Consider the following 25,933-nt stretch of genomic DNA (forward strand, 5'->3'; position numbering starts at 1 on the left):
CGCCCTCACCTGCTCGTGGTACTCAATGCCCATGCTCAAGGTGTTGATCAGAATGGCAATCATAATTCCACGGTTGAAGTATTTGCTGTCCACTATCCGTTTCAGTTTGTCTCTGAAGTTCTCCCAGCACTGGACCACGCGATTCTTCTCTTTGAGTCTCCTGTGGCGCCTTGATTGGCTGGCCTTGCCCTCAGCGCCATGCCGCAGGTCCCGGGGGAACTCGTACACGCCGTCGGCCTCTGAGCCGGCACTGTCCGAGTCGCTCAGCTCCAGGTCGGGGTTCTCCAGCGCCCTGACGCAGTAGGGGCAGCTCATCAGCTCACAGGACAGGCTGCTGGGCACCATTCCTGCCATTGGGAAGGGCAGGCTTACGCCAGAGAGACGGCTGGAACCTGGACACAGTCCTAGAACATAAGAACACAAGGACATATGATGATGGTGACAGGTGATTCAGCCCATCCAGGCCTGCCATTTGCCTACAAAGTAAAGTTTCGAATAAAGGAGTAGGTTGAGATAAGGTACAGGTTGAGATAAGAGTGTAAAATGAGATAAAGGGTGGGGGCATGGGGGATTTAAATAAAGTTTAATTAAGTTGATTATACATGATACTTGTACTCTTGAGGTTGTCTACTTTTAGCCTATTACTCGTGAGGAGATATATCACATATATATAGAACAATAAAGAAACTACAAAGCCAGCTCTTGCAGGTGAGAATGGATGAGGGTAGCATGTGTCTGCATCTGTAAGACCCATAGCCAGCTCTGGTGGAACCAATTAACTTCTCCACTGACTATAATATTTATGTGTGTGTGGGGGGGGGGGGGGGGGCTGAGGAGCAAATGTGTCCTGACTCAGATTCTCTCCCACGCCGCTGGTACAGGCTGCAATAAGGGTGTAGAATGAGATAAAGGTTCAGGCTGAAATAAGGGTGTACTGTAGAATGAGATGAAGGAAGAAGTTGACATGAAATTGCAGGGTCACATGCAGTTACAGCTTATAATAGAGGTACTGGTTGAGATAAAGGCATAGGCAGGGAAGAGTACACGTGAGATAAAGGTGCAGGTCTTCATATTGGTGCAAGTTGAGATAAACCTGCAGACTGGAATCCTATAGACAATTCTATCACAGTCATTCCTCTTTTGCTCATCTACAGAGCGCCTGGTTGGACTCATTCCAGGGGCCTCTCAATTTGGATCGATAAGGAAGAATGCAGTTTTGCCACCATCGCTCAGTTTATGTGTTTCCCCCCTGCCTGCGCGCGTAATGCATTTCATCCCGGCACCTTGTTCTATCGAGCTGATTTGTGCAGCTGTCCACTTCTTCCATTTAACATGCCTTCGAGAGTGAATCATGTCCTGAGTCTCCATCACCATCTTGTAATCAGTTCAAGTGTAGGAGATTCCAGTCATAACAAAAATGCGCTCCTGGCCCAGAACTACTGGCACAGACGGGATGTTAGTAGAGTAAAACGGCCTCTCTCTATAATCTTTCCCCAGCGACAGGAATTAAGGTTTTTCCTTGGATGTACAAATGCTGAAATATTACAACACCGGTTGGCAGATGAAAGGAAATTGGCCTACTGAAATGCAAATTAAAAGTATTACAGTAAAAAGAGATATAATAGAGGATTTCTAGCCAAGTACTGTATTTACTGATATCCGTGGAATTAATTAATCTTGAGAGGATTGCCTAGATCCCGAAACAGCATGCTTCAATTCCTTGGTGCACAGTTCTAACCTTTGAAATAGAGCAGTGCTATACCTTTGAAAGCCTACTCACACAATAACATTCTCATTTTAATGAAATGTATTTTTAACCTTTGTGAATCAACAAAGTAGGAATGAAATGTCTTATAAAACACCCGTAGTGCTGCGATTGTATTTGTTTTGCTCACAAAAATCTCTGAATTAATTTAGAATTACTGGAGGAAAGTGTGCTGTAAGATTTACAGAACCCAGCCTGGCTCTGAAGTACTCGAACCTGGTCGTGTGACGTAAACACAGACGGAGGCGGGCAGGTCTTACCGTGCTCCCCCACAAATTGGTGCAGTTTGCTGTAGGGGTCTGGGATACTGAAGCCCGCTGAGGCTCGATTCAGTTTGTGGGCGTGGGCGTTTGCCCGCTTGCCCTTTCCCCTGGTGGTGCTAGCACGGCTACAAACAACAGAGGGCATGATGGTGGGGTAGTTCATACCGCCATTGAGCCCGCCCAGCACCCGCAGGCCCCCCGACATGCTGGAAGACTTGTGGCGGACCTGGGGGCCCTGACAGCGGCAGTCGGCATGATAGACACTGTGAACTGACTTAGTCCCACGCGATGGGCTCGGCAGGGGGGAAGTCAGCAAGAGCTGGGCCCCAGGCTTCATGGTCTTCATCTCCAGCGAGTCGCAGATCCCCGAAGGCCCTGGCCCAGAGCAGGGACTGCCATTGCTGATGTGGTAGTGGTGGTGGTGATGGTGGTGGTGGTGGATGAGGTGGTGGATCCGCCTGGTGCTCCACCGTCGGCCGTGTCCATTCATGCTGCCGCCGCTGCCCCCACTCCCGCCGCCGCCGCCATTGCCATTGGGGTTGACCTTCTTCCTGCGCTTGTTCTGCCAGGTGCTGTAGATGCGTGACACCCGGCGCTTCACCTTGCGGTACAGGTGGCTGATGTACTTCAGCAGCTCCTCGTAGCAGCTGCCCGGCTCCGAGAAGCTGGCCAGTGTGCTGTCATTGGAGAGGTAGCGCGCTCGCTGCTCCTGCATCAGCTGGTTCTCCCGCTGCTTGGTCTCAGAGAACTGCGTCGCAATCACAACCAGGCACAGATTGATCATGAAGAAGGAGCCCACCTACAGAATGCAGGAGCAAGCCCTGTGTTACCCACTTTAATAAATCTACACCCACACTCACATTTTCATGTTGTGCTGGTTTGGTAACATCTTTAAAGCCTATTGAACCACGTGACAGCCTTCTGAGGCTCTGCATCGATCCTTCTCTCCAGCATTGGACATTTTATCATTCTAAATTGCCGAGGTTCCTTGTTTATGGGATTTGTGCAAGGCCTCCATGGTATGCACCTCATTATAGTCAGTCTTTATAAAAGGTTACACAGTGGGAGAGCAGAGTGCATCACTCAGTGCTGTACCAGGATTACACTGTCTAGAGGAAACAATGCAGCGCAAAAGCTTGATAACTCCTACACAGCAGTATCAAAAGCCTGTCTGGAAACAATGAAAAAAAATGGAGCATACTTACTATAATGAGAAATATAAAATATATAAAATTGTAAAAGGAATGTGCATCCATGACATAATACATAATATCCACCCATCCTTCCAGAGTGATCACCTGCAAAACAGAAGAGAGGAAGAGCAGAATGAGAACTGGTCGAGACAGGTCCCTGTATTCCTCCAGGTACGGCAATAATTACTTCAGCTCTTCTGAGGAGCTACACTCATCCCCACCTGAGCACAGTTCCATTAGAGTGAGCTTAAGGTGGGCCTATGAGCAGATACCGAGCCTACCCTTTACAAACATTCATCTCTCCCTGTCTGCTCTGCAGACAGCTGGCAGCTTTAATGCTGCATTCAACTTCTGTGGAGAAATACGGAGGACTATAAAGTCTCGGCAGTCCTTTCATGTTGTTACTTCTTTCTGAAGCCAGTGTGATTGGCAAACATGAAGGTAGCAGCCTGGAGTTGGGGAGCAGAAACCTTGGATAAAATTCCCTCAATTATTTTAGTTAGTCATTCAATGTTATGCTGAAAAAGGAAGGCAACAGTGCAACTGTCCTTAATGTCCTTCCATTAAACAGAACATTTTAATACTTTTTCTGTAAATATAAAGACATTTTTAGCAGAGCCTGTGTTGTACTGGGGAAATGACCAGTGGAGGATTCAGTGATTGGCAGCTTCCTCCTGGGAGTGCCCCCACCTACACGTCACTGTGCACCTGGCATACTGCTGCTTCATAGCCCTGCACCTGAGAGCTCTTGTACCCACTTTCTAAAAGCTAGGACTGTACTACAAACCTGCCCAGACAACAATCCTGCATGTTGAACACACTTGTGTATTACTGCATGGCTTCCAAGAACCAAATACATTGCTTCTTTTCCTCAAAATCAAATCCATGATGTGTGTGGCCTGTATTATAATTCGTTCAGGGTGTTTACTTTGCCGGGTCTGTCAAAGGGGAATACCTAAAGCCCACTAATTCATGCTTTAGCTGTTCTAAATTAGCTATTTAAAAAAACAGCTGTTCAGTCACATTGCTTCGAGTACTTCAGTCCAACACAAGTGTGCTTCACTGTAGATTTAGTCATTTCTCATTTATGAAGAACAAAATCTGTCCTGGGTTGTAAGTCAATTGAAGACATCACTCTGAAGTGCTACTCCAGACAATGTCACAAGTTCAGTCAGCATTGACGTAACCTAATCAAAAGGCACTCCAATATGATAACCAGGAAGACGCAAAGCTATTACGCACAGCAGTCTCAATAGCCACATCAGATCTCATTACATAAGAGCATGATTAATCATACTCCCAGGGACAGATGCATTTGTCATCAACGAAGCAAGATGCTCTTGTGCCCACTGCATTGATAATCCTATGTTTTAAAGTATAGCAAACAGTCTGTCCACCTTTTTTTGACTTTATGCTGACAGGAAGAAAACAGAGATGGTTACAGATTAGAGATGTGGGATCACAGTACAGAATGTGCCATGGCAGGGAAACAAACGACCAGCTGCACAAGGTTTTGTAAATGGTTTGAGAGTCAGTTTCCCAATGGACTGTGCCACATCTCCTTGGAAATCCTATTTATTTTCCTATAAATCAAAATTCAAAATCAAAATCAAAATTCAAATCTGTGGATGAATAAATGCAATTTAATTAAATGCAAACATATGTTAGACAGCAATCTGTTACAGCTGCTAACTGCAGCAGCAACAGAATTCTCTGTGAGGGTTACTACAGATTGCTGCACTAAAGTGGTGGTGCCCAAGGTGTAAGAACCACGTGGTATTGATAATCCCCTCAATCAGCTGATTGCATATGGCATGTTGATGTAGTCCAGGGTCTAAATCACTTAGCTCCAATCACGTTGCAGTCTGTTTAACGGACACTTGCGGACAAAGCATCCTGGCCCTGCCCCCTACATTACAAAGCATCCCGTCCTGTCATTAATCGGAGATAACGGCTGACCTGCCCCACTCGCCTCAACTCCCGCTCCGATAGCAGTGACCTCGCCGGGGCGAGGGTCTACCGCACTGAGAGGGTAATTCAGCCTCTTCACTTATTCAATCTGCTGCCCCTTCGCACGGAGCCTGCTCTCATCACCATCTCTTCTCTGAGACCGCCTGCGCAAATGACTTTAAACAGAGTCCTGGGCAGCCTCTCACGTCCTCAGCGATGCAGCGAGGGCCCAGGCGCAATCAATCGGAAAGAGCAATAATGGGAACTGAAGAGAAACACCTCGCTTAAGAAAAACTGTGTCATTTCAATCATCCCCAGTCTTGCCATTACACAAAAGCTAATCTCCGCTGCGCATGGGGCAGAAGGTGGGGCTGAAGTTACAAAGACAATAAATATTCTCTCAGTTTAAGTCCCTCACTCGCATGCTATGGAAGAGGAGACCCAATCACTGATGTGTGCAAATGACGCTCTCATAATAAATATTCTGACTCTCGTTCATTAGGGTTAACTGACCCAGATTGTGATGAGGGCAGTACTTTGTAAGAGTTGATTTATGACAGGCAGATATGTACTAATGGCCACAGAAATCCCTGTTTGATTCTTTCCGGTGACATTACCGCAGGCATATAACAAGTAAAAGCACTGGGGGTACATGAACTCCCTTTAACCTTCTTAAATCGTCCACAACAGAGCAGTGCCTCAGAAGGAACCTACCTGGAAAATAGCAATCCAAGCGTAGCCGATATTATCGAAATTAATAGCCCCTTTGTGCGGGTTGAGTTCCCCGGCCTTGCATACATTATAATATTGGTTCCAGTTGATGCAGCCGTTCTTGCTGGGCCCTTCTAAGCCGTAGTGGGCGTGGCTGAAGTGCTCCGCGCTGAGCTGGCACTCGGCTCCGCTCACTCTCAGCCGGGGAACGTTGCCGCAGCGCAGCATGCCGTTGTCCCGGTTGGTGGAGCAGATGAAGGGGTTGTCCTCCGCCTCTTCGTGCTTGTAGTAAGGATTCAGGAAGGACAGGTTGTACATACTGCAGGGAGGAGATGGAGAAGACACAAATTACTCATCATCAGAATATTACTCTGGGTCACTGCAGTGGGACTAAGGCCAAAGAAAATGTCAGCCCAACACAGAATTCAGGCATGTTAGCAACGTTTCACAGCACACAATAATCTAACATTTGTCACACTTCTCCGGAGTCACACCACACATGACAAATTGCATGACAAGCTTACTCTTTCGTCAGGCTTAACTATGGTCAATATGATGACTGTAAATTATATTTTATACCTATCTATTTATTTCGTACAGTTTTATGTGACATATTTTACTATTACTCACAGGGTGATATAAGTGACATATTAAGTACACTATAGCAGAAACAAGAAAAACAGTATTATAATTACTGAGCACCCAGATTTAGTAAATAGGCTATAAGCTTATTGCTCCATGATGAAAAGTAAAATAATGTATTAGGGTGCTGGGCCACTATTTCCCATTATGTTATGCTCACTGTTGCCCATTGCTGTCTTTCCCTCCCATGCCTACATATTTTGGCTTAGACAGTATTGCTTGGGAAATATCAGCATATTGAGCTGCCTTGTTCATTGAAGAGCCCTGCAAACATGCACCAGCAATCACTCCTCTTTCAAACTCACTGAGGTCTCCTCTTGGAGCCATACAGCTATAATTGCAGGCAACTAGGCCAGTCCAGCATTTCTATGCTTGACCCTATGCCTGATGGTGCGTTATTTGCTTAATGAACGAAGAAGAGCTATACCTGTGAAGTAACCTTTGCTCTGCATATACTTCCATATATATCTGTGACATTTGTGGTTCCTCATTAACACAAGTGTTTCCACTTCTTATAACACTTCCTATCTTTATTTATAGTATAGCCATACACACATGTATACAAACATACACACAGACACATAAACACATAGTCCTACATAATTTTATGTCTTTCTTTAACTGCATACAAACTCCTGATTTCCATACCTACTTTCTTGGGTTGAATCAGTATATGACCTGTCTTATTCCATCAAAGTGCTATCAATACAAGGAATGACATGATTTGAGAAATGAAAAAATACAGGATATGGCATGAAAGGCATTTTTTGTAACCGAAAGTGACAAATTGTCTCTTGTGGCCATGCTGAATGCTTCATGTTAATGGGATTGACAGAATTGACCCGTTATGTCTTTAGTCATGGAAAAATTGCTGCTCTTCTCTCGATAAAGTAATATAGTACTTGACAGATGCATTTCTTTCATCATTTCCAAAGTCTGTGAGAGCGACAAAAGAAAACAAAAAAATTTAATTGCCAAGGAAATTTTTTTTTCTTGTTTTGTTTATATCTCTATTTAAGAGGCAATGATTTGTTCTAAGCATTAACTTCAAAGATTGAAATGCAACACACTTCTCCTTTAATGGGACATTCATTTGGACGCCGTAAATAACTCAAGCTGAAGACAACTGCATTTAGCTGGATGAAGATGAGCAGGCTTTGATTTAGAAAAGAGAGTGGGGAAGGAACAGAAGAAATCTGTGATTCCCATGATATTGCGATTCATAAAGGGATGACAGCCATCAGCTGCACAAAGCAGATGTTTATAATCTGAATATGAAACACAAAGAGAAAACAAACATTATGTCATGCAATCAGTCAGTGACTCCTTTAAGTGATAGGTTCATATATGCTAATGTCCCACTAGCTGTAGCTGACATTCTCAGGCTATCACTACATACCCAATTTTCCATTATATTTATTTACCCGAACTACACCAATATTCAGTCCATTTTGAGGCTACCTGTTTTAATAACCTAGCCTGTTTATTAAATTATTTCCCATAGTATCAATCAAACAAGTGATTGGGGATATTGTTGAAGTGCACTTTAATATACCACTAGCATTTCTTGTATAAAAAAATAACTCACACTCGGAACATCTGGAAGACCTATTGCTTATGGCATGTGTGTGCGCATGCATGCATGTGAGTGTGTAGCTCTGGAGGACAGTGTTCTGCAGTGTTTCTCTTCCAGAATGGGGTGTCCAGGTTACAAAATTTCCAGGATACAAAATGTCACTGCTGCCAGGCACAGTTGGCTGCCACTTTGTTTCGCATCCTTTCCGCCAGCTGTATTCCAGAGATAGATGCCAGTCTACGTATATGAGAAGGGCCAAATACTTACGTTTTGAAATTGTCCTCCAGGAAACACCTGTTCCTCAGAAGACCCGCCCAGAGCTGGACTCCAACGATTCCAAATATAAAGAAGACAAAAAAACACAGGAGCAGGACATTGCCTAACATAGGCAGAGTATCCAGTAGCAGAGTCACCAGTATCCTCATACCTGTAGGGACAAAAATACTTCAGCACACACATGTCTCAGATCATTCATCTACAGTAAAACACTTTCACAACAACAGCTACAACATTACACTTTTACTACATTTAGTGTTTGCCATCCTGAAAGTATGCTGTGGATTACTAAAAAATAAATGGCATGTACATTGATGGATTTAGCATGATAAAAATAGACTTTGATAATTGTGGTTTCCACCAATGCTGTAAAATTCAGGTAGTAACAACAGGTACAGTATTATAAATCAGGGTGTGTAAAACCAGCCTTTTGCATTGCTATTTAGTTTTTTCTGGGTTAAGCTGATAGTTCACATTGCTGTACTAGCTGCTTCGGAATTACTTCAAGTGTATTTTCTAGCTGTAAACCACAAACCTCTGAATGCCCTATATCTGCCAGTGTAAATTGGAAAGGTCATGAGAAACCTCTCTAAATATCACACATATCTATTATCCACAAGACCTACCTGAGCTGGTCAAAACATTAAACATAAAGAAAGAGAACTATCCCTTTACAAAATATTATTTTGAAAGAACATATTAGTAATACAATGGCTGCTAATTCCTGTCCCTGGTGTGATAAATCTGAACACCATTATGATTTCAGTGCTTTGGTTCATTTTTCTGCACATTTCAGCAAATATTGAGTTTCACAAATACCAACCAGGCCTTAAATCAATAGAAATGAAGGTACATTTCTATTGGGGTATACATTTGAGTGGATCTTAATCTGAATACCATATTGAAATGAACAGATAATACAGACGCATACAGATGTTTTTTCTTCCCAAAGTCGACCAAAGACATTCAGAAGATAGGATTAGCAGAAAAGGTGAGCATTAAATGGAACATAACAATGGTAATGTACTGAGCACAATAAAACACGTTTTAATGAATTTCTCAGAGCATCGACAGATGCATTTATTAAACAATAGTGCAAGATCAACAGAACTCCACCCTCTCACTTTCTGAGCACTGTTGGAGGCCATTTTGTTAGTTGAACAGATACAAACACACAGTGTCTCTGTAAGCCCTACGTGCAGAGACAGCACAAATCAACTCAGGCCTCAGTCACAAAGTCTCAGAACTGCAACAAACATGTTTAATATCAGATTAAAATAGCGCATATGCATGCTTGAAAAAGCATGAGAAATTCTATTTTTGTGCTTAACTAACCAGACTTCATTACGACCACAGGGCCTTTCTGATTGTTACTCCAGCTGACAGCCAAAGCAATCAAAAAAAAGAAGAAAAAAAAGAACTGGACAGTTAAACATGGTTGGCATCATATGCAGCTGCACTCACCTCGATACACTGATCACAGTAACACTATACTATTTTCTGTATTTCTAAAACTAAAGCAGGGACTTGAAATAGCACGAGCTATGCCTCAGCTCTGAGTATTAAGTCACACAGATGTTGCAATCCAACATACTGTCCGCTTTATGCTCTATTTCTGCACTGTTTGCTGCTCTCTATTAACATCCATAATGTTCTGAATTACACAATTAATAATGGCCTAAGACTAATGCTTGATTTGATTTTAATTTCTGCTAGCTGGAAATACATTCACAAGAAAGCAATTACTTAGATACAATGAAAAGTCAATGAGGGTGCTCTGCTGAATAAATATATAAATTCTTACTGCTCGAGTGACTTTCAAATCCGCCACCAAATTAAAATGAAAAATGCACACCTTACAATTATTGAAGTCTGAGGCAAATGTTTTATCCTTGAACACTTAGGAAGCTGATATATGGACTCCTTAATGTTGGGATAATAAAAAATAGTAAACTGGAATCACTCAAATCATTGCAAATTTCTAAAGCACTGCATCAGCACAATTGAGTACAGCTAGAGGAGGAAATGGCATTTGTGCAAGAAGAATAATTTGCACGAAACTTTTCTGAGAACCTTTCGTGAACTGAGAATTATCTTTTTCTTCCAGCATAACTTTCTATTCTCCTACCAGCTGCAAATACAGACAGGTAACAAATTAATGGAAAAACCAAAATAAAGTGTCTTAGTGAGGTGTTGGGCCACTACGAGCCACCAGAACAACTTCAATGCACCTTCTCTGGAACTTTATTGGAGGGATGGAACACCATTCTTCCAAAAGATATTCCCACATTTGTCAAGTCACAAGTCACTTAGATCTTTTCCTTTTGCCATTTTGATCCAAAAGCATTTTTATACATGCCACAGAGCATGATACGGATGTTAATAGCTTAATTGTATCATGAAGTACACCTGTGTGGAAGCATCTGCATTGTTATGTTTCTACACTCATTTATTCAGGTTTTTCCTTTAATTTGTCACTGTGTGTCTTCAGACATGCTGAGAGAGTGGCCTTGTATGGGTAATCACCATGGCAACTCAGGGCTGCCTGAGTTGCCCTCCAGGCAGCAGGGCTTCTTGCACAAATATCAATTTAATAATCAAGCAGGCAGACCCAGGATATGGTCCTCCTCTCCTCCAGGTGCTAAAACCTTGTCGCTAAAATAAAACTTCTTCCCCCATGCAATTCAAACCAGTGGGACTAAACACCACAAAAAATGGAAATATGTTCTTGGAGATTTCATACAAAAAAGACAACATATTTCAAACCTTACTTTTTATTTCACAGTATAACAATGTTGTGGCTAGCAAGGGGAAATTGAGATGATTGTGGGCTGGACCAATTTAATGGTTACTAAGTTTAATGAGTGAATGGCTTTTCTAATCAATAATTCACTATAGATAGAGGTTATGTGTAAATGCATAAAATAAAAGGAAAATGAATTGCAAGTATAAGCATACAATTTGCATAAAATAAAACAAAATAAAACAAGTTTTCTCATACAAAGTGAAGAATTCCTCCTCTCTGTCCAAAGAACCCAGGGCTCTCTCTCTCTCTCTCTCTCTCTCTCTCTCTCTCGCTCGCTCGCTTGCTCGCTGTGACAGCACAACACATATCAAAGCAAATGAAGCCTGGAAAGAATAATGGTGAGCAAAGAGGCTGAACTGAGGAAAAATAAAGACCATAGACTTTTTTCCATCTCACTGCAATGTGGTGTCACCCCCAATTTCTCTTTCTAGTCTGTCACTACCTGTTACACATCAGGGTAGGTGGTGTGAGCTGTAGCAGACAGGGTTTTTCTGGCCTTGTAAGGAATCAGACTACTCTTCCTCTGTTGATCAGTATCGATTTGCTCTCAAAGTTCACATTCCATTTCTGTCAACAATTCCTGAAAAGTTATAACTCCTGTTGGGCAATGGCACTGGACTCAAAGAATGTGCTTATTATCTTTTTTTTGTGTAAAAAAAAAAATTGAATTGAAACTCATTGTTGGAAAACTGCTACTTGAAAATGAATGCTTGAATGACTAAAAGAAAACTTTTAAGCCACTCTCATTTGAAAAGGCAATTATGTAGACAATACGTTGTTTTCATCTGTGGGTTCTGGATCGGACGACTGCCTGTGGAAAATATCCATAATCGATTCTGTGAAACCGAGTGGGTGACCCTCCTTTCTCGAATGTCTGAACAAGACTGACGGCAATTAGTCACTGGCAGTGGCATGTCCTGGTTTACGAAACGTTGATTCCTCAAACTATGGCTTCACACTTTCAATGCAACTAGCCTCAGCACACAATTGCGGCTGTCACTGTAACTGTTTGTGGGAGTGGATGGGGCCCACTGTTACCCGGGCAGTGATGTGATTACTCACTCAGCTGCCTGTGAGAGCACAACACTCAAAATCATCTGTACTATGAGGGGCACAGTGTGGAAGTCAACAGAGCACCTCAGTGACTTTTTTTCACAGCAAATATTCACATGTGCAACTCCTTAAAGTGTGCAATCACTTTTTCACCTTTAAAGTGTACATTTAAGCCATATGTGCTATGTATACAAACCTTTCCAATTGTATAAATAATCACATTTTCTTTTGATGTAAAGTAAAATATTTATGGAGAGGGGACAGTGGACTGAGGGTTCATGTTCGTTCTGTAATGAACATTCACATGTGAACTTTAGACAGCTGACTAAAAAGATTCACACTGTGATTTATGAGGTTTGCATGTAGAACATGGAGACGTACATGAAAAAAATATCAAACCTGAATGACACTGAAAAGGGCCAAATCAGTGGCCGGATCTGATCAGTTGCACTGGACAGTGCTAAAACAATGATAGGAACATCACTGCTACCTGTGCCACTTTTGCCTCCAGAGTGGGAAGCTGACAATCAGGCATCTCAGGATGTGTCAGAATGGTTACTAACACTGTCAAATTTCCAAATTTAAAATTCAAGTTAGCTTGCTAGCTACAGTAGTTTGCTTAATTTAATCTGACAACATACAACATTTTTTAAAAACTTTTGTGACATTGCTTTGTTGCTCGTCCTGTCTTAATACAGAATTGAGCTAGCTTAGCTTGTCTTTCCACAATTAGTTCCTCAATGCACAGCTATATTTTACTTTAGCTACTTAATTCTGACATGACCATGAAGATGCTTAAACAGCAGGCCATAATGCCTTAACGGTCCCAATGGTATAGTCAGTACTAGTAAAGTGACAAGCAAGCACTTTAACATATTTGTATAATGATCCAGTTTGCCATCACTGCTGATTGGTTAAAAAAATGGTGCCATGAAGAACATAAAGACCAACATCAAATCCTCCAGTTGTGGGCAGTGTAAGAAAAATAAAAATAAAATAGCAATTCTCCTCAGGATGGGTAGGATTGCACACAACAAGGAAACATCAGTTGGCCATTATTTGTGAGGTAGGAGAATCTGAGAGGGGCTTTGGTATTGTTCAGCATCCTGGAACCTCCAAGCTTTTCCCCATTGGGGCAGGAGGCAGGATCATCCCAGCCACTGAGCTACACCGCACTAGCCTGAAACAGTACCATCAACAACAAATTGGGGAGGGGGGCAAACAAATGCAGCTTGGCCATACTGAAACCTCCTGAAATGGTTCTGAAACTGTTCTGAATCACTGGGCCGGAGCAAGAAACGTGTACCCCAGCTCCCCGAGCACTCCAACCCCCTCCCATAAGACGAGCAGTGGAAATGAGACCTGATCCGTTTCCACGTTTAACCATAACATCCCATAATAAGACTGTGATACACTGATGGAAAATAACTGTAAAGTGTATGAGCTAGTGAATAACTCATGCCTACTCTGAAGCAGAAGCCCCATCATTTCAGACTAGCAATGATCCCGTGCAATAGAGCTCAGGCTCACAGATAAATCAACTCCCCTCCCCATCGGCATCACAGCAGAGCCATTACAGCTCATGTGGAGGGGGAGAGCAGACTAATTGCTAAATCTCCACCACATTCAAGCCTGTTGAAAAGAACACAGAGTGGATCCTGACTACACTAAGCTGCAGCTCAAGCACCGAACAATGTCAGGGCGCAGTCACTCTTACACTAAAACCCACATAGAAGTTGCCATAATCTTGTTTCTTTCACCACTTAAAATGGCATGGTACATAATAATACAAGACAGCCATTAAGACTAGGGGTTTGTTCAGGCAGTACATACTGTATAACTAAGATGGCTGTTTGAAGGTGGCAGCCCTTTAAAGCATAAAATTGCCTCGTATTCATTAAAAGAAATGGACATCAAGAAGGCCAGGCTAAGTGCTGGAGTTTCAGAAAATCCCTGATTTCTTTGTAAGGTCCACATTGCTCAAATGACATGTAACTCATTTTCTTTCTGTTCATGTTTTTTCCCCCCATATTACTGTCCATACACAATTGCCCATCCAAAATGCACTGTTACAGAAATGGAGCCATCAGGGATAAGGCCTCACGCAAACCAGCACTGAGAAGTGAGAAGTGTTTCAAACAAACTTGCTGCTTATTCTGCTCTCTCCATTCTCACGCACTCTCTTGCTTCTGTTTCTCTCGCGACAGAGACAAAGGCAGCAAACTGTTTACTCAAACACTTAAGGCCAGAAATTAAACATACAAGAGCACATTCCGTCTCGCCTGGGCTCTTCAGAAACACCGTCCCGCAGCCCGTGGTATTTCTTTGCCTGAGACTCGCAGTCGCTTTCTTATTTACGACTGCCTGTGCGGTTGGGACGGCGGTAGAAACACACTTTGGTCTCCATGTTTTTGGAACTTGCTGTGCGGCAGCACTGCGAGTCTCCTCTCACGAAACCCGGACACACTAGAGCATGCCAGCTCTAAACACTGCATTTATTTTCAACTTTTTTAGCACATTGTATACAGTGGAATCCTGCAATGTTCCCACAGCCTAAGAGTAATATAAATACAGATCGTCTGCATGACCATTCATGCAGAGACTGCCCGATGACCAAGACCAATCTATTAGCCTGCACAAAGAAGCCTCCATTTTGTGCCTGATGTTCCACAGCAGATTATTTTTTTCTGCATCGGTGCTCAGATGTGTCCAGGCGTGTGTATGTGCCTCTCTATAAATATGTCAGGCAGGTCCCTCTTTCCCCCCCTCACTCCTGATCGATAAGTGAGCAGCAGGCCCACGTGACACGGCACACTCACTGGGCACTCTGTTGATGGCGCGGAGGGGCCTGAGCACGCGCACAGTGCGGATGGCGGAGAGGCTGACGTTGTGGCCGTCCAGCGAGTATTCCATCATCCTGGGGAGAGAGGAAGCCAGGGAGCGGAGCACAGCATCAGTGGCATGAACACAACTGGGACAGTGAAGCTTACATTTCAACTTGACCCCTTGATGGTTTATAGGTGCAGACCATGAATCATACCTTGATGATTATGGGTGCAGACCATGAATCATACCTTGTTCAACAGAGGATAATAATAAAAAAATAACTAGAAAATATAACAGTTCCATGCCCCCAAACCAATCTATTGAAATAAATGTAATTTATTCTAAATGGTTAGATAAATAACAACTAACTTTGACCTTGGTATTGTAAAAAAAAAAAAAAAAAACCCAGGGAAATTTTTGGTTGTGTGAACAAGCATTTAACATCTGCTTTGTAGGGACCATTTGCTATTTGCAAATTCAGGTTGTCAAATTGAACACTTTTCCTATAAGTTACTGTAAATGTCCAACATTTACTGACATATTGACCTAGTGTGAGTCTCAAATCAGACTTGCGATGTCAAGTTCTCATTTTTGAAAGCACACTGCATATGGTGTTTTAGAGTGTTATTTAAATATTATCATATTCTTCACATCTATTCTTTATATTTATGAGTCTACATTAAAACAAGGAAGGATGCTGCTAGTGACCTGAAGGAGAGCAATGAGGTCAATTTTTATTTTTGAAGGTACAACAGGCTAAGAAAGTGCGGGGCCCAAACGATTGGCATTCCTATGTTGTGTGCTGAGATGCTGACGTGATATTAGAAGTGACATTAAACATGCCCTGACTAGACAGCCATCTGAGACTAGACTGGAGGTGACAGGGCTGAACCTCGCCCCAGAGCACAGCGTGGACTCCTCCTCCTACTCCTCCATCTACTGAAAACCTCCATACGCTCTGCAGGGACATCCACTCACACTGCCTGGTGCATGTGTTTATGGTGCATCGTTTCTATACACATTAAACCTCTATTTGCTGAGGGAGATGCAATGCAAGATAGAGGATAAGTGAATCTCCTTTGGACCCCTGGTCAATGTAAAGCACAAAGTGGTTAAGTGAAATGCATAATTGCTGATTTCCGTTCAGAGAGCGATAGAACAATTTAATGAATAACTCAAGGCTCGTAATGATGTGAACTTGACATTTTGCCGGCAGCTACCAAATCTTCTTGCTCATTAGCGAATGCCTAGATCTGCTTCACAATGCATGTACATCCTCTCAGCTCTGACAACCGTATAAAATATCATACAAAGACGCTGTGACCAACATCTATTAAAATGCATTTTACAAAGGGACATGCTTATCTACTGCTTCCATTCTATGTCTACTGGAAACACAAGTGCAATGTGATGGTACTTATCTTTCAGCATTTATTCTGCTGAGCCGATTATTTAGCTGAGGGAAATGTGTGAGGTGGGTGCGGAGGTGTTTTTTGAGTTAGTGCCGGATAGACACTGACCCTGCCATGACTATGAAGAAGTCCAGACGGTTCCACGTGTCACCAAGGTAACACTTCTGCCCGAAAATCCCCAGAGCTATCATCTTGATAACCATCTCCACAGCGAAGAAGGCGAAAATGAAGTCATCAAATGCCTGCAGACAAACAAAGAAAATGTAGACTTGATAGTTTTCTGACAGAACACCACCACGCTGAGCCTCTGCTGTTTCTCTAATGGTAGCTTCAGCGAGGTTTGTGCCTTCACCACAAGAAAACAAATCAAACAAGTTGATGGCGATTACAGCTTTGTGACTGCAGAGAATGACATAAAAAGCCAGTGTTGTTTATAAACTGAGGCAGTCTAAAATAGATGCCCTTTTGCAGGTGTGCTGCCATAACGTTCTCCAAAAACCAAAAATTGAGACCAAGTAAAGCACTATCCTTGGGGAGCTGCAAATATTTTCCTCTCCCCTCTTCCCTTTTCCCACCACAGATGCCTCTGACCTTCTCCTAAATCCCCCCTGACCCTGCTGGCACTGCCTCCTAGACCAGACTGCTTTTCCCACAGTCCCAGCCACTGGCCCAGAAACAGCCATGTGGGGGTGGAGCAGGACCATCAGTGAGCTGCCAACAGCTCCACAATCATTGGTTGCTTTCCGATAAGTGGAACCAGTTGATGGTCGCCATCACCTGCACTCTGCACTGGAGTGACAGTTACAGGGAACAGTTTAAAGAATGCACAATGCTCTGAGATTGTGAAGGCGGTACTGAAGAAAGATTTTTTCCCCCCCTTTTTTATTTGATAGGAACAACCGCAGCCACACATCATACATTTATTTAAGAGCACAGGCTGGGGAAAACAGGTCTGCGCAGATTTTGTCTGTGTAGACCCAATGGGTCACAGTTTGCAATGTTCTACATCCGAGAGGGCACTTAAATCCGTTACTCACCTGCAGGATGATGCACCAGTCAGACTGGCACTTGACGTCTTCACAAGGCTGGAACATGCCCAGGGTCACACAGTTCAGGAGAATGACCAGCATGCTCACATGCTCGAACCAAGTAGGCATGAGTCAAGGAGAGATACAGTGCAACAGACAGTGGCAGTCAAAATGGCAGCTAGAGCACTGAGGGTTTTTGCATGCTTGAGTTTCCGTCCTGCCTGGTCAAAGATGAACAGCACGATGCTTCTCATTAATTACGCATTTTCCAGACTCCCCAAGCGAGCTTTTTTTTTAGGAATTGTTGAGCAAAAACAAAAGATGATGAGAAGATGAGATGATACCACCCTCTTCAAAGGAGGAGAGCCAAAACAAAAACAGACTGATAATTAAATCTTTTTGATGTATCGAGAACATGGGTGCTAAAGAACTCAAGACAGATGAACAACCAATTGCTATTCCCCAGTCATTTTGAATTTTAATTAGAAAGTTCTGACAGAGTATTGAAAAATGGAAAATATGACTTTACACAAGGACTTACATAGTCATTTATTTGTATTCCTGTACTTGGAAACTGGATTAGTGGAGCCTATAAATCGAACACATCTCAGTGTAGTATAGTTTTGTCAATCGGTTGTGATAGTGTGTATAATACAAAAATACTGTGGAATTATTTAGCAAAGCAAAATACATCATACATAGAACATTAATGCTTTTTAAAAATAATTTATTTTATTTTATAATCAAACTTGTTGAGCTCCCACTGCAACCCTTCCTGCCAACGTCAGGAGGAGATGACTGAGACGTGGCTCCTCTGAATCACATGATGCCTATCTTGCTTCTATTAACACCGTAGATGCACCACCAATTATACGCATTGTTTCCTTCATACACAGCAGACAAAATGATTTGCCTCATTCTTTCTGTTCATCACCAAGGCCACTGTGCCATCATTCTTATTGTCCAGTTCTGGCTGTGTCTTCAGTGACTCATTGACTGTTATTGCTATTGATATGCACTTCTTGTGATTTAGAGTTTATACATGATGAGATTCATGGCATGATATTCATGCAAGCACTATGGTGCCTGTTAGGTTACAGGTACAAACTGGCACCCCTTTAGCCTTTACTGCAACTGTAACTGCGCCATTGACTGCATACAGTACAAAGCAAATTATTTACATGCACAGTTTAACAAACGTCAAGTGCCTCCCATACAGTCTGTCATGTAAAAGCACGCTGTTTGAGCTGCACAGATGTAAGGAGAGACTGCCTGACCAACCATGTGACACCTCAGTCACCTGCAGGCAAGCTGGTGGTCCATGTGACTGCTTCCTGGTTCTGGAATGAGTTCTAATCCTGCTGGGGCTACCGCCTGTGACTGTAAAATCGACCAGATAGCCCACTGAGCCTGGGATGGACTTTCTCCTCTCTTTGAATCCCATCCCTAAATCCACAGCTATTGCTATGCTTTGAGCTGTGTGGCTGCACATGCAGCACTGTTTGTCAGCCTTACACAGACAGAAATGCACACAAACACACAGATACAGAATATGACGGAGAGAGTGTAAGTAATGGGGGTGCTGACCTTTCTCATTAAAAAAAAATCCTGGAAGCCAACTAGCATATTAGTATTTTATGCTAATCCAACTCATCAGATGTGGCCATTTGCTGCAGAGACTGCTCACCTGGCCTCCACCTGGTGCAGTTGGAAAGGCCAATTTCCCAGCACCGCCAGGCCAAATGGTTCAGAAAGAAATTAACCTCCAAAAATGTACATACAGGCTTTAAAACCCTGTGCAGATTAAAAATGTTTATTGGGAGTACAGCATTAAAAAAAAGAAATCTCATCAACAGTATGAATTTTCTCAATAAATGGCATCTCATAGCAAAACAAGGTACTTCCCACATACAGTATATTTTTTTTTCACTGAACTCCTTCCATTCCACCACTGCTGCACGTCTCTTATTTTCTCAGCCTTCATGTACCATACGTTCATTTGATGGTTCTGCACTGCAGAGCAGGAGAATACAAGACAGGCGGAGGCTCCCGTCAAGAAAGGCAGCATCTGACAGCGCTGACTGCGGAAGAAGTCACTTTAGGGTTGGTTTGGAGGGGAGGCTGGTGACACGTGATGCTTTGCCACCATCTCAAAATCACCATTGTAGGAGGTCACAATTGCTGGTATACACTTGACACATGTCCCACTGTTCCAGCGCCTGGCCCAACACCGTGTCCCATCATGACCCTGCACAGAGATCGCTCCTGTCAAGACAATCTGTTCTCTTCCCTGAGCCTGAACTGAGGAGACCCGGCACACAGCCAATCAGAAAGCGGCCTTCAGCTCCCATTATTTCACTTCACTCTGCAGTGAGCTTTGAAGCATCTACACTTCATCCTTCAAGGGGGATACAAGCTTTCTCAAGGCTAAAACAGCAAGCTTGCAGTTAGAGCGGAACCAGCACCACATGTTTTATACATGGCCTACATTGTTATTAAGTGGTGCATATTATAAAGCACATTGTGAGCTATCCATAGACACAAATTTGAGTAGAATGGCAGAGACTAATTATGAAAGCCATCACAGAGAGGCCTGATTCGATGTTTCCACACTGTGTCCCTTTCACCAACTGTGAATCCTACAGCACCTTTCTGAGGTTATCAGGAACAAAATGCGGTATGGATCTTTTAACTTTTAAGTCATGTTATGTCTGTGTGAACCACATGAAAACAAGACAGAGGAATAATAAAACACATTGCAAAAAGGCATTACCAAGTCTCTGCTTTAGAGGAAAAGAAAGAAGAGTCCCAAAGAGCTTGAACATTCAGTGACTGCAGTGTTAAGCCTTCACCTACAGGGCTGGTTCTCAGCCGCCTGCTTATAGAGAACAATATGGATGATCTGTCATATCGGTGCTGATAAAATGGCGCTGCAGGCTGTAATCCACAGGTTGGTGTTATACGAAACACCAGGAGGGTGTTTCACACAGGCCTAACATCCTTAAACATTGCACAATAAACTAAAGGAGTTGGTAAATTATGACACAGGCTACAGAAAGTGAGAGAAATACACAGCTCCTGAATGGGGTGAGAAGCAAAAGAACCTTGAGGGACATAAGTCACACAGGAGCTGCTGCAAATTCCGATCCATGTCCAGAAAATAAATCTATTTTCCCTTCAGCCATTTGCACCCACACAGCTTAAGCTGCCCCTGGGCCAGGACCGCCCCCCCCTCCCCCACCTCTTTTCGTTCCCATTAATCTACCACTCTCCATGCCATGCAGAAGCAGGGGTGGACCTCAGGCCCCAGGCAGAATAATTGACACAGATGAGCGGAACGATGACACCAGCTTCTCTAAAACAACACAAATAACTTTTATATGGAATACAATTTAAAAGAAACTTGTGGCCTTTTGGGAGAACAAGACTGGGAGCGTGCCAAGCAAACAAGCAGTGCCATGCCGTGATTTGGTGTGTTCTTGGTACATTACATCCAGCTAAAAACACTTGGGGCTACTTTTCCTAAAGATTTGTTGACTCTAAGCTGAGATGAGTATCAATCTCCAGGTGGACACACACTAAATCATACCTGTAAGGTAATCTATCAATCCCTCTTTAGAGAGCAGCTTCAGGTTCTCCACAAAGATTGCTGTTTGTCTTTAAAATGAATCCCTCTTTCCTCTGAGGTCTCATAGCCAGCAATTTCCCTTTCAACCACTGTGGACAATTATGAATGTTTTTCCCATCCTGCATGCTGATGTGTGACCATTTTGTTTAGTCTGGGAATGATCATTGTGTAGATTTCATGCCTCTTTCATATGGTGGGAGGAGTGGGAGAATAAGCACACACATTCCTGTGGATTTGCAGGAATTTCAATAGTTCACTGCTATTATTATCTGAAATGTATCTATTAAAGAATAAGCCCCTTGAAATGACACATCAAGGGGGGCCTATTAGCTGCTGAAGTATGGATGATACCTGCCTTGTCTTCAAAAGCTGCATTTAAAGAAAAACAAGATTCCTAACATGTGATTCTGATTTTTCCCAGAAACATCATTGAATGCAAAGGTACAAATAACTTGCTTTTTTGTAAGATAAGTCAGCATTATAGCACTAAGCACAAAAATTAGTCTCTTTTTACAGAGGACAAATATGACTGATTTTGATTTTGGTTTGATGTTTGTTTTTATTATGCATGCATGTTCAGTCTGCTCAAGATAAAGCCAATGCCGGTGAATTCTGAAGTGATGGCTTAATTATCTCTGAGGTGGTAATTAGAAAGGCTGAAGCTGAGGGCTGGGAGGAGAGTGGGAGGAGAGTGGGGGGAAGACTCCAGGGATATTCAGGAGGTCATCACTACATGTACCGCACTGCAGGGACAGAACACTTACGAAACCCTCCTTCAACACCAGTGACCTTTCTGCTCAGCAAATTTCCCAATCTTACAGTGTTCCTTGACATCACGCCTTTTGTTAGGATCTATCCATTATGACTTAAACATGAGTGCAGACAGGTGTTTTTAAATTTTTGCCAAAACGCTATTTGACTGTGCAGCACGGACAAAGGTCTCATTAGTGACGTGACTTTGTTTTCTGGAAGGAATAAATTTCCATTCTTTAAGAAAACAGGTCTGACCTCACTGGCAACATGAAGCTGTTGAGAGGCTGAGAAGTAGGACAAACTCATACACTTTGAGAACAACACGGTTAGATTACCCTTGTCTCTGGTGACCCTTGGGCTTGTGGCACAACCTGGGTCTTTTAGCCAGGATGTTCTCCCAGTTTGTAAAAGGACAGGAACATATCCTCTAACTGAATGATCTATAATTAAAGAGTGAACATGTGACTCAGCACTATGTGAACAGCACTATGTCTGGGAAGTTGGCTTAACCCACCGTAGACCATGCACGGTTACTTCTCATAAGAGCACTGCAATGATCGGACCATGTCGCCCATCTTAACTTGTTATTTTGCATACAAAATAGCCCATGTCAATAACGATGAAGAAATTTGTGATATGACAGCCAGCCGTAGATGTAATAAATGCAATCCATGGTGGGGAACAGGTAGCTAATATAGCTGACTGCGTTATGCACAAATGTCCACATTAGCTGCGTATTAATGCATGGCTAAAGAATATCTGCATTACCCACATTTTGTAAGGACAGCACAGAGTATATCTGAGAAACAGAGAAAGTGAACAGATGAATATGTGATGAGATGACAATGCCTCTTCAGTGGCCTTGTTGAATGCTTGGAAACTGAAAACTGGAAAATTAACCTTGTTTCATTCTAGTTTCTATTCGAAGAGACATTGCCAGGTGATGTTCCCTAACACAGTAACCACCGGAAAGCTAAATTGCGCTGAAGAAAATATTTCACCAGAGCCCTGTTTAAAAAGATGGAACTATAGGTCACGTCCCTCAGGTCTTAAACAGCGCTGTACTTACGCAGGTACCTCAGTGTGTTGTTTGCATTGTGCTTTCGACACGGGTCTTTGGTTGCTCTGGGCTGTCGCTAAGGTGATTCATTGAAACTGTGTCAGTGGAGGGAGTCTCCACTGTCTGCATCTGTGACGTTCACAGAGAACAAGGCGCCAGAATCTCTATCTTCTTTCATGCTTTACCGAGTTATGTTTAAATAGTAAAATGTATATTTGCACTGGGGGTTCTATCTACTTATTGACATCATAATAATGCATCATTTGTTGGCTTTACTGCCTAGCAGAAGCCAGCCTTCAATATCTAATGAATATCCAAATGTACATAAGCTCCCAGAGATGTGTTATTGCTTTTCTGTTATTCATGCCTCCTGCTTCTATTTGGAAGCCCTTTGCTGATGTAAATTTAATGACAGCATCATGATGCCAAATTATTCTTTTTAGTTTGCATCACAACTGCACAAAGACATCACAGGCAATGTCAGGAGAGACTTGTTATAAGTCTGATACATCTTCCACTGAACACACTCAATAGCTTGTTTTCGTTCACAATTTGTTCAGATTGTTATTTTTCTCACTAATTGTGATTCATGTGGCCTATTTCTTATATCTATCACTGGAAACCTTGAAACAACTGGTATATAGTCATGGCATACTAACCTTAACCAAAAATTATTCAGTCAACATTCAATCTAACATGGGGATTTTTTCTGTACATTTTAATGTATTAATTGTACTTTATTTACCATTATAATGCGTGTATGATGACCAGAGTCATGATAACCATAATCAGTAATACATTTATTCAACAATAAAAAATTTCCTGGGTCAAGAAAATCTAATTAGACCTTAAATTGGATAATAGTCCAATCACTTCTTCACAGTAACACATATTCCATTGCAGAATGTATTGTATATTTCAATATGATCTGGCTTGATCTCTGCATCTGATATTAGATTATACCGAAATATCCTTGAAAGTCACCCTCAATAAATATAAGCTGCATTCAGCTCTCAACTCAAAGGCATCTCATAAAACAGACACAAATTTTACAGCTGTCAGCTCAAGACTCACTGTCTTGGCAGATCTCAAAGACATCACAGGGCTCCTCTCTGCTGACTCTCGGTGCAAAGAATTGGATTAATTGTCCAGCACCTGCCTGGGAAAAATGGATTAATGAAGCCATCTCATTGATTAAATTAGGGAGACTGTCACAGCCTGCCACCTAGACGAATGCGCCACTCTGACACGGGGTGACTGGATCAGGAACACTTTATCATCAGGTAACCCATCGGGTCCATACGCTCACGCACTTTTAATATGATTTGTTCTTATCCCCTCAACTAGGAAGGTAAATTCCTGAGATTTGAATGTTTCCTGGCTTGGGCTCCCTCAACATGGGGGCAGGCGTCCAATCCTCACTTTATAAAAATTACAATTCATCTTCATCTCAGGCATCTTTTGTCAAACACAGTTAAGTGTGAAGTGGTGTGTAGAACCATCTAGAATTTCCCCGTAAAGCAGGACCCAAGCTACGCTCAGGCTTTAGGCTTTTATGCACGACATTGTGATGCTGCCATTACTGAACCACACGTTCTGCAGCACTCTGCATAAAAAGGATCTCCTTAATACAGTACTTTGGCTGGCAGCTATTTTTCATGTGTCAGCATATTGCTGTATTTCTGCCATAACAATACACGCATATTAAATGAAAAGAAGGAGGCGTCGATGACTCTTCTGGGAGAAAAAGCAAAAACAGGAGTAGCGTTTGGCTGAACATAGTGTAACAAATATGTAACGCTACAGAATAAATTTGTTTTATAGCGACCTGTTCATTACACCACACATGGCATCTCACAAAGCAGTTTTACTGGGTTCCATTTTGTAATACCTATGCAATTATTCCTTTAAAAATGTTCCAAGTTCCAACTTATTCAGATTGACTGGATAATAATATGTGAAAGTGACATGTACCCTTGGGGCACTTCAAATAAATTATACAGCCAGACTTATTCCATAACAACTGGAGTGTGCAGTCTGTCCATAATGAGAATTTCTGAGGAGAAACAAGTCCTCCAACTAGCTTGCATGAGACTGGCATGTGCTTTAAGTGACTTTCGCTAGCATTTGCGCATGAGCCACAACTTCACCATTTTACTGTGCAGTGCTGTCACTGAGACAGGCTACACACCATTGCTTTGCCACATCTTCGCTCCCAGAGACCATGCTGATTATGTTAAAACCACTATTATCTCTTGTTAATCAGGACAATATGCAATCTCTTATTCAATTAACATTTGGCCAAGAAAACCTTGGAGCAAAACCAGTTACAGTGCAGAAAAGAGAGCAATGCAAATATGATTTAAACGTCTTTAAGTGTCTCCAGAAGCGAATCTTTTATGTGGAACGGAGACAATGACTGCCATATTGTGCAGAAAACAGCTGGAGGGGTCAGCAGGGCAGGACTGATGGGGAATATTATTGGACTAGCTTGCATTTAGTATCTGGGAGGTATCTGAGAGCCATGCCATTAAAAAAAATGCTCTCTTCGCATTAACAGTTAGAGGATACATTTAATTCTGAGCAGTCAACATGCTGAATTGAATGGCCCCCGCTGCTGGAGTGAATCCCTGATTTATTCTGTTGGATTCTGTGACAAATTGACACTGCCAATATAATACAGTATCACAAGTGCTGGCCAAAAATCAGTAGAGCTGGAGTTGGCAGACAATTGACAGTACTGTATACCTCAATGACACTGGAAATGACAAATAATTCCTTTTAAGTTATACATTTGGTTCTTCAGCAATAAAACTCTGCTGTGTTTTTAACAACATTTAATATTGAAAAATTAAAAGTATGGTTAATGGATAATATAGAAGCACTTCAACATGTATCAACCTTATTTTTTCATACAAGTATTTATATAGGATTTTCAATACCTTCAGTAGTGAATTTGATACAGACAATTCTTAGAGATAGCAAATGGAT

General features: G+C 42.3%; 1 protein-coding gene across 1 annotated transcript in view; it reads right to left on the reverse strand.

Annotated features, from left to right (window-relative positions):
• The window catches only part of LOC135248227 (voltage-dependent T-type calcium channel subunit alpha-1H-like), a 102,878-nt gene that overhangs the window by 31,299 nt on the left and 45,646 nt on the right, over positions 1-25,933 (reverse strand). Inside the window, exons 3-10 of the mRNA XM_064322595.1 lie at positions 17,511-17,622; positions 16,582-16,715; positions 15,055-15,152; positions 8,368-8,527; positions 5,886-6,201; positions 3,234-3,326; positions 2,026-2,827; positions 10-404 (exon numbers count right to left, since the gene is read on the reverse strand). Of these exons, the coding sequence (XP_064178665.1) occupies positions 10-404; positions 2,026-2,827; positions 3,234-3,326; positions 5,886-6,201; positions 8,368-8,527; positions 15,055-15,152; positions 16,582-16,715; positions 17,511-17,622 (2,110 nt within the window). The remainder of the gene's footprint in view (positions 1-9; positions 405-2,025; positions 2,828-3,233; positions 3,327-5,885; positions 6,202-8,367; positions 8,528-15,054; positions 15,153-16,581; positions 16,716-17,510; positions 17,623-25,933) is intronic.

Source organism: Anguilla rostrata, chromosome 2 (assembly GCF_018555375.3).
Source record: "Anguilla rostrata isolate EN2019 chromosome 2, ASM1855537v3, whole genome shotgun sequence".
Classification (NCBI taxonomy): domain Eukaryota; kingdom Metazoa; phylum Chordata; class Actinopteri; order Anguilliformes; family Anguillidae; genus Anguilla; species Anguilla rostrata.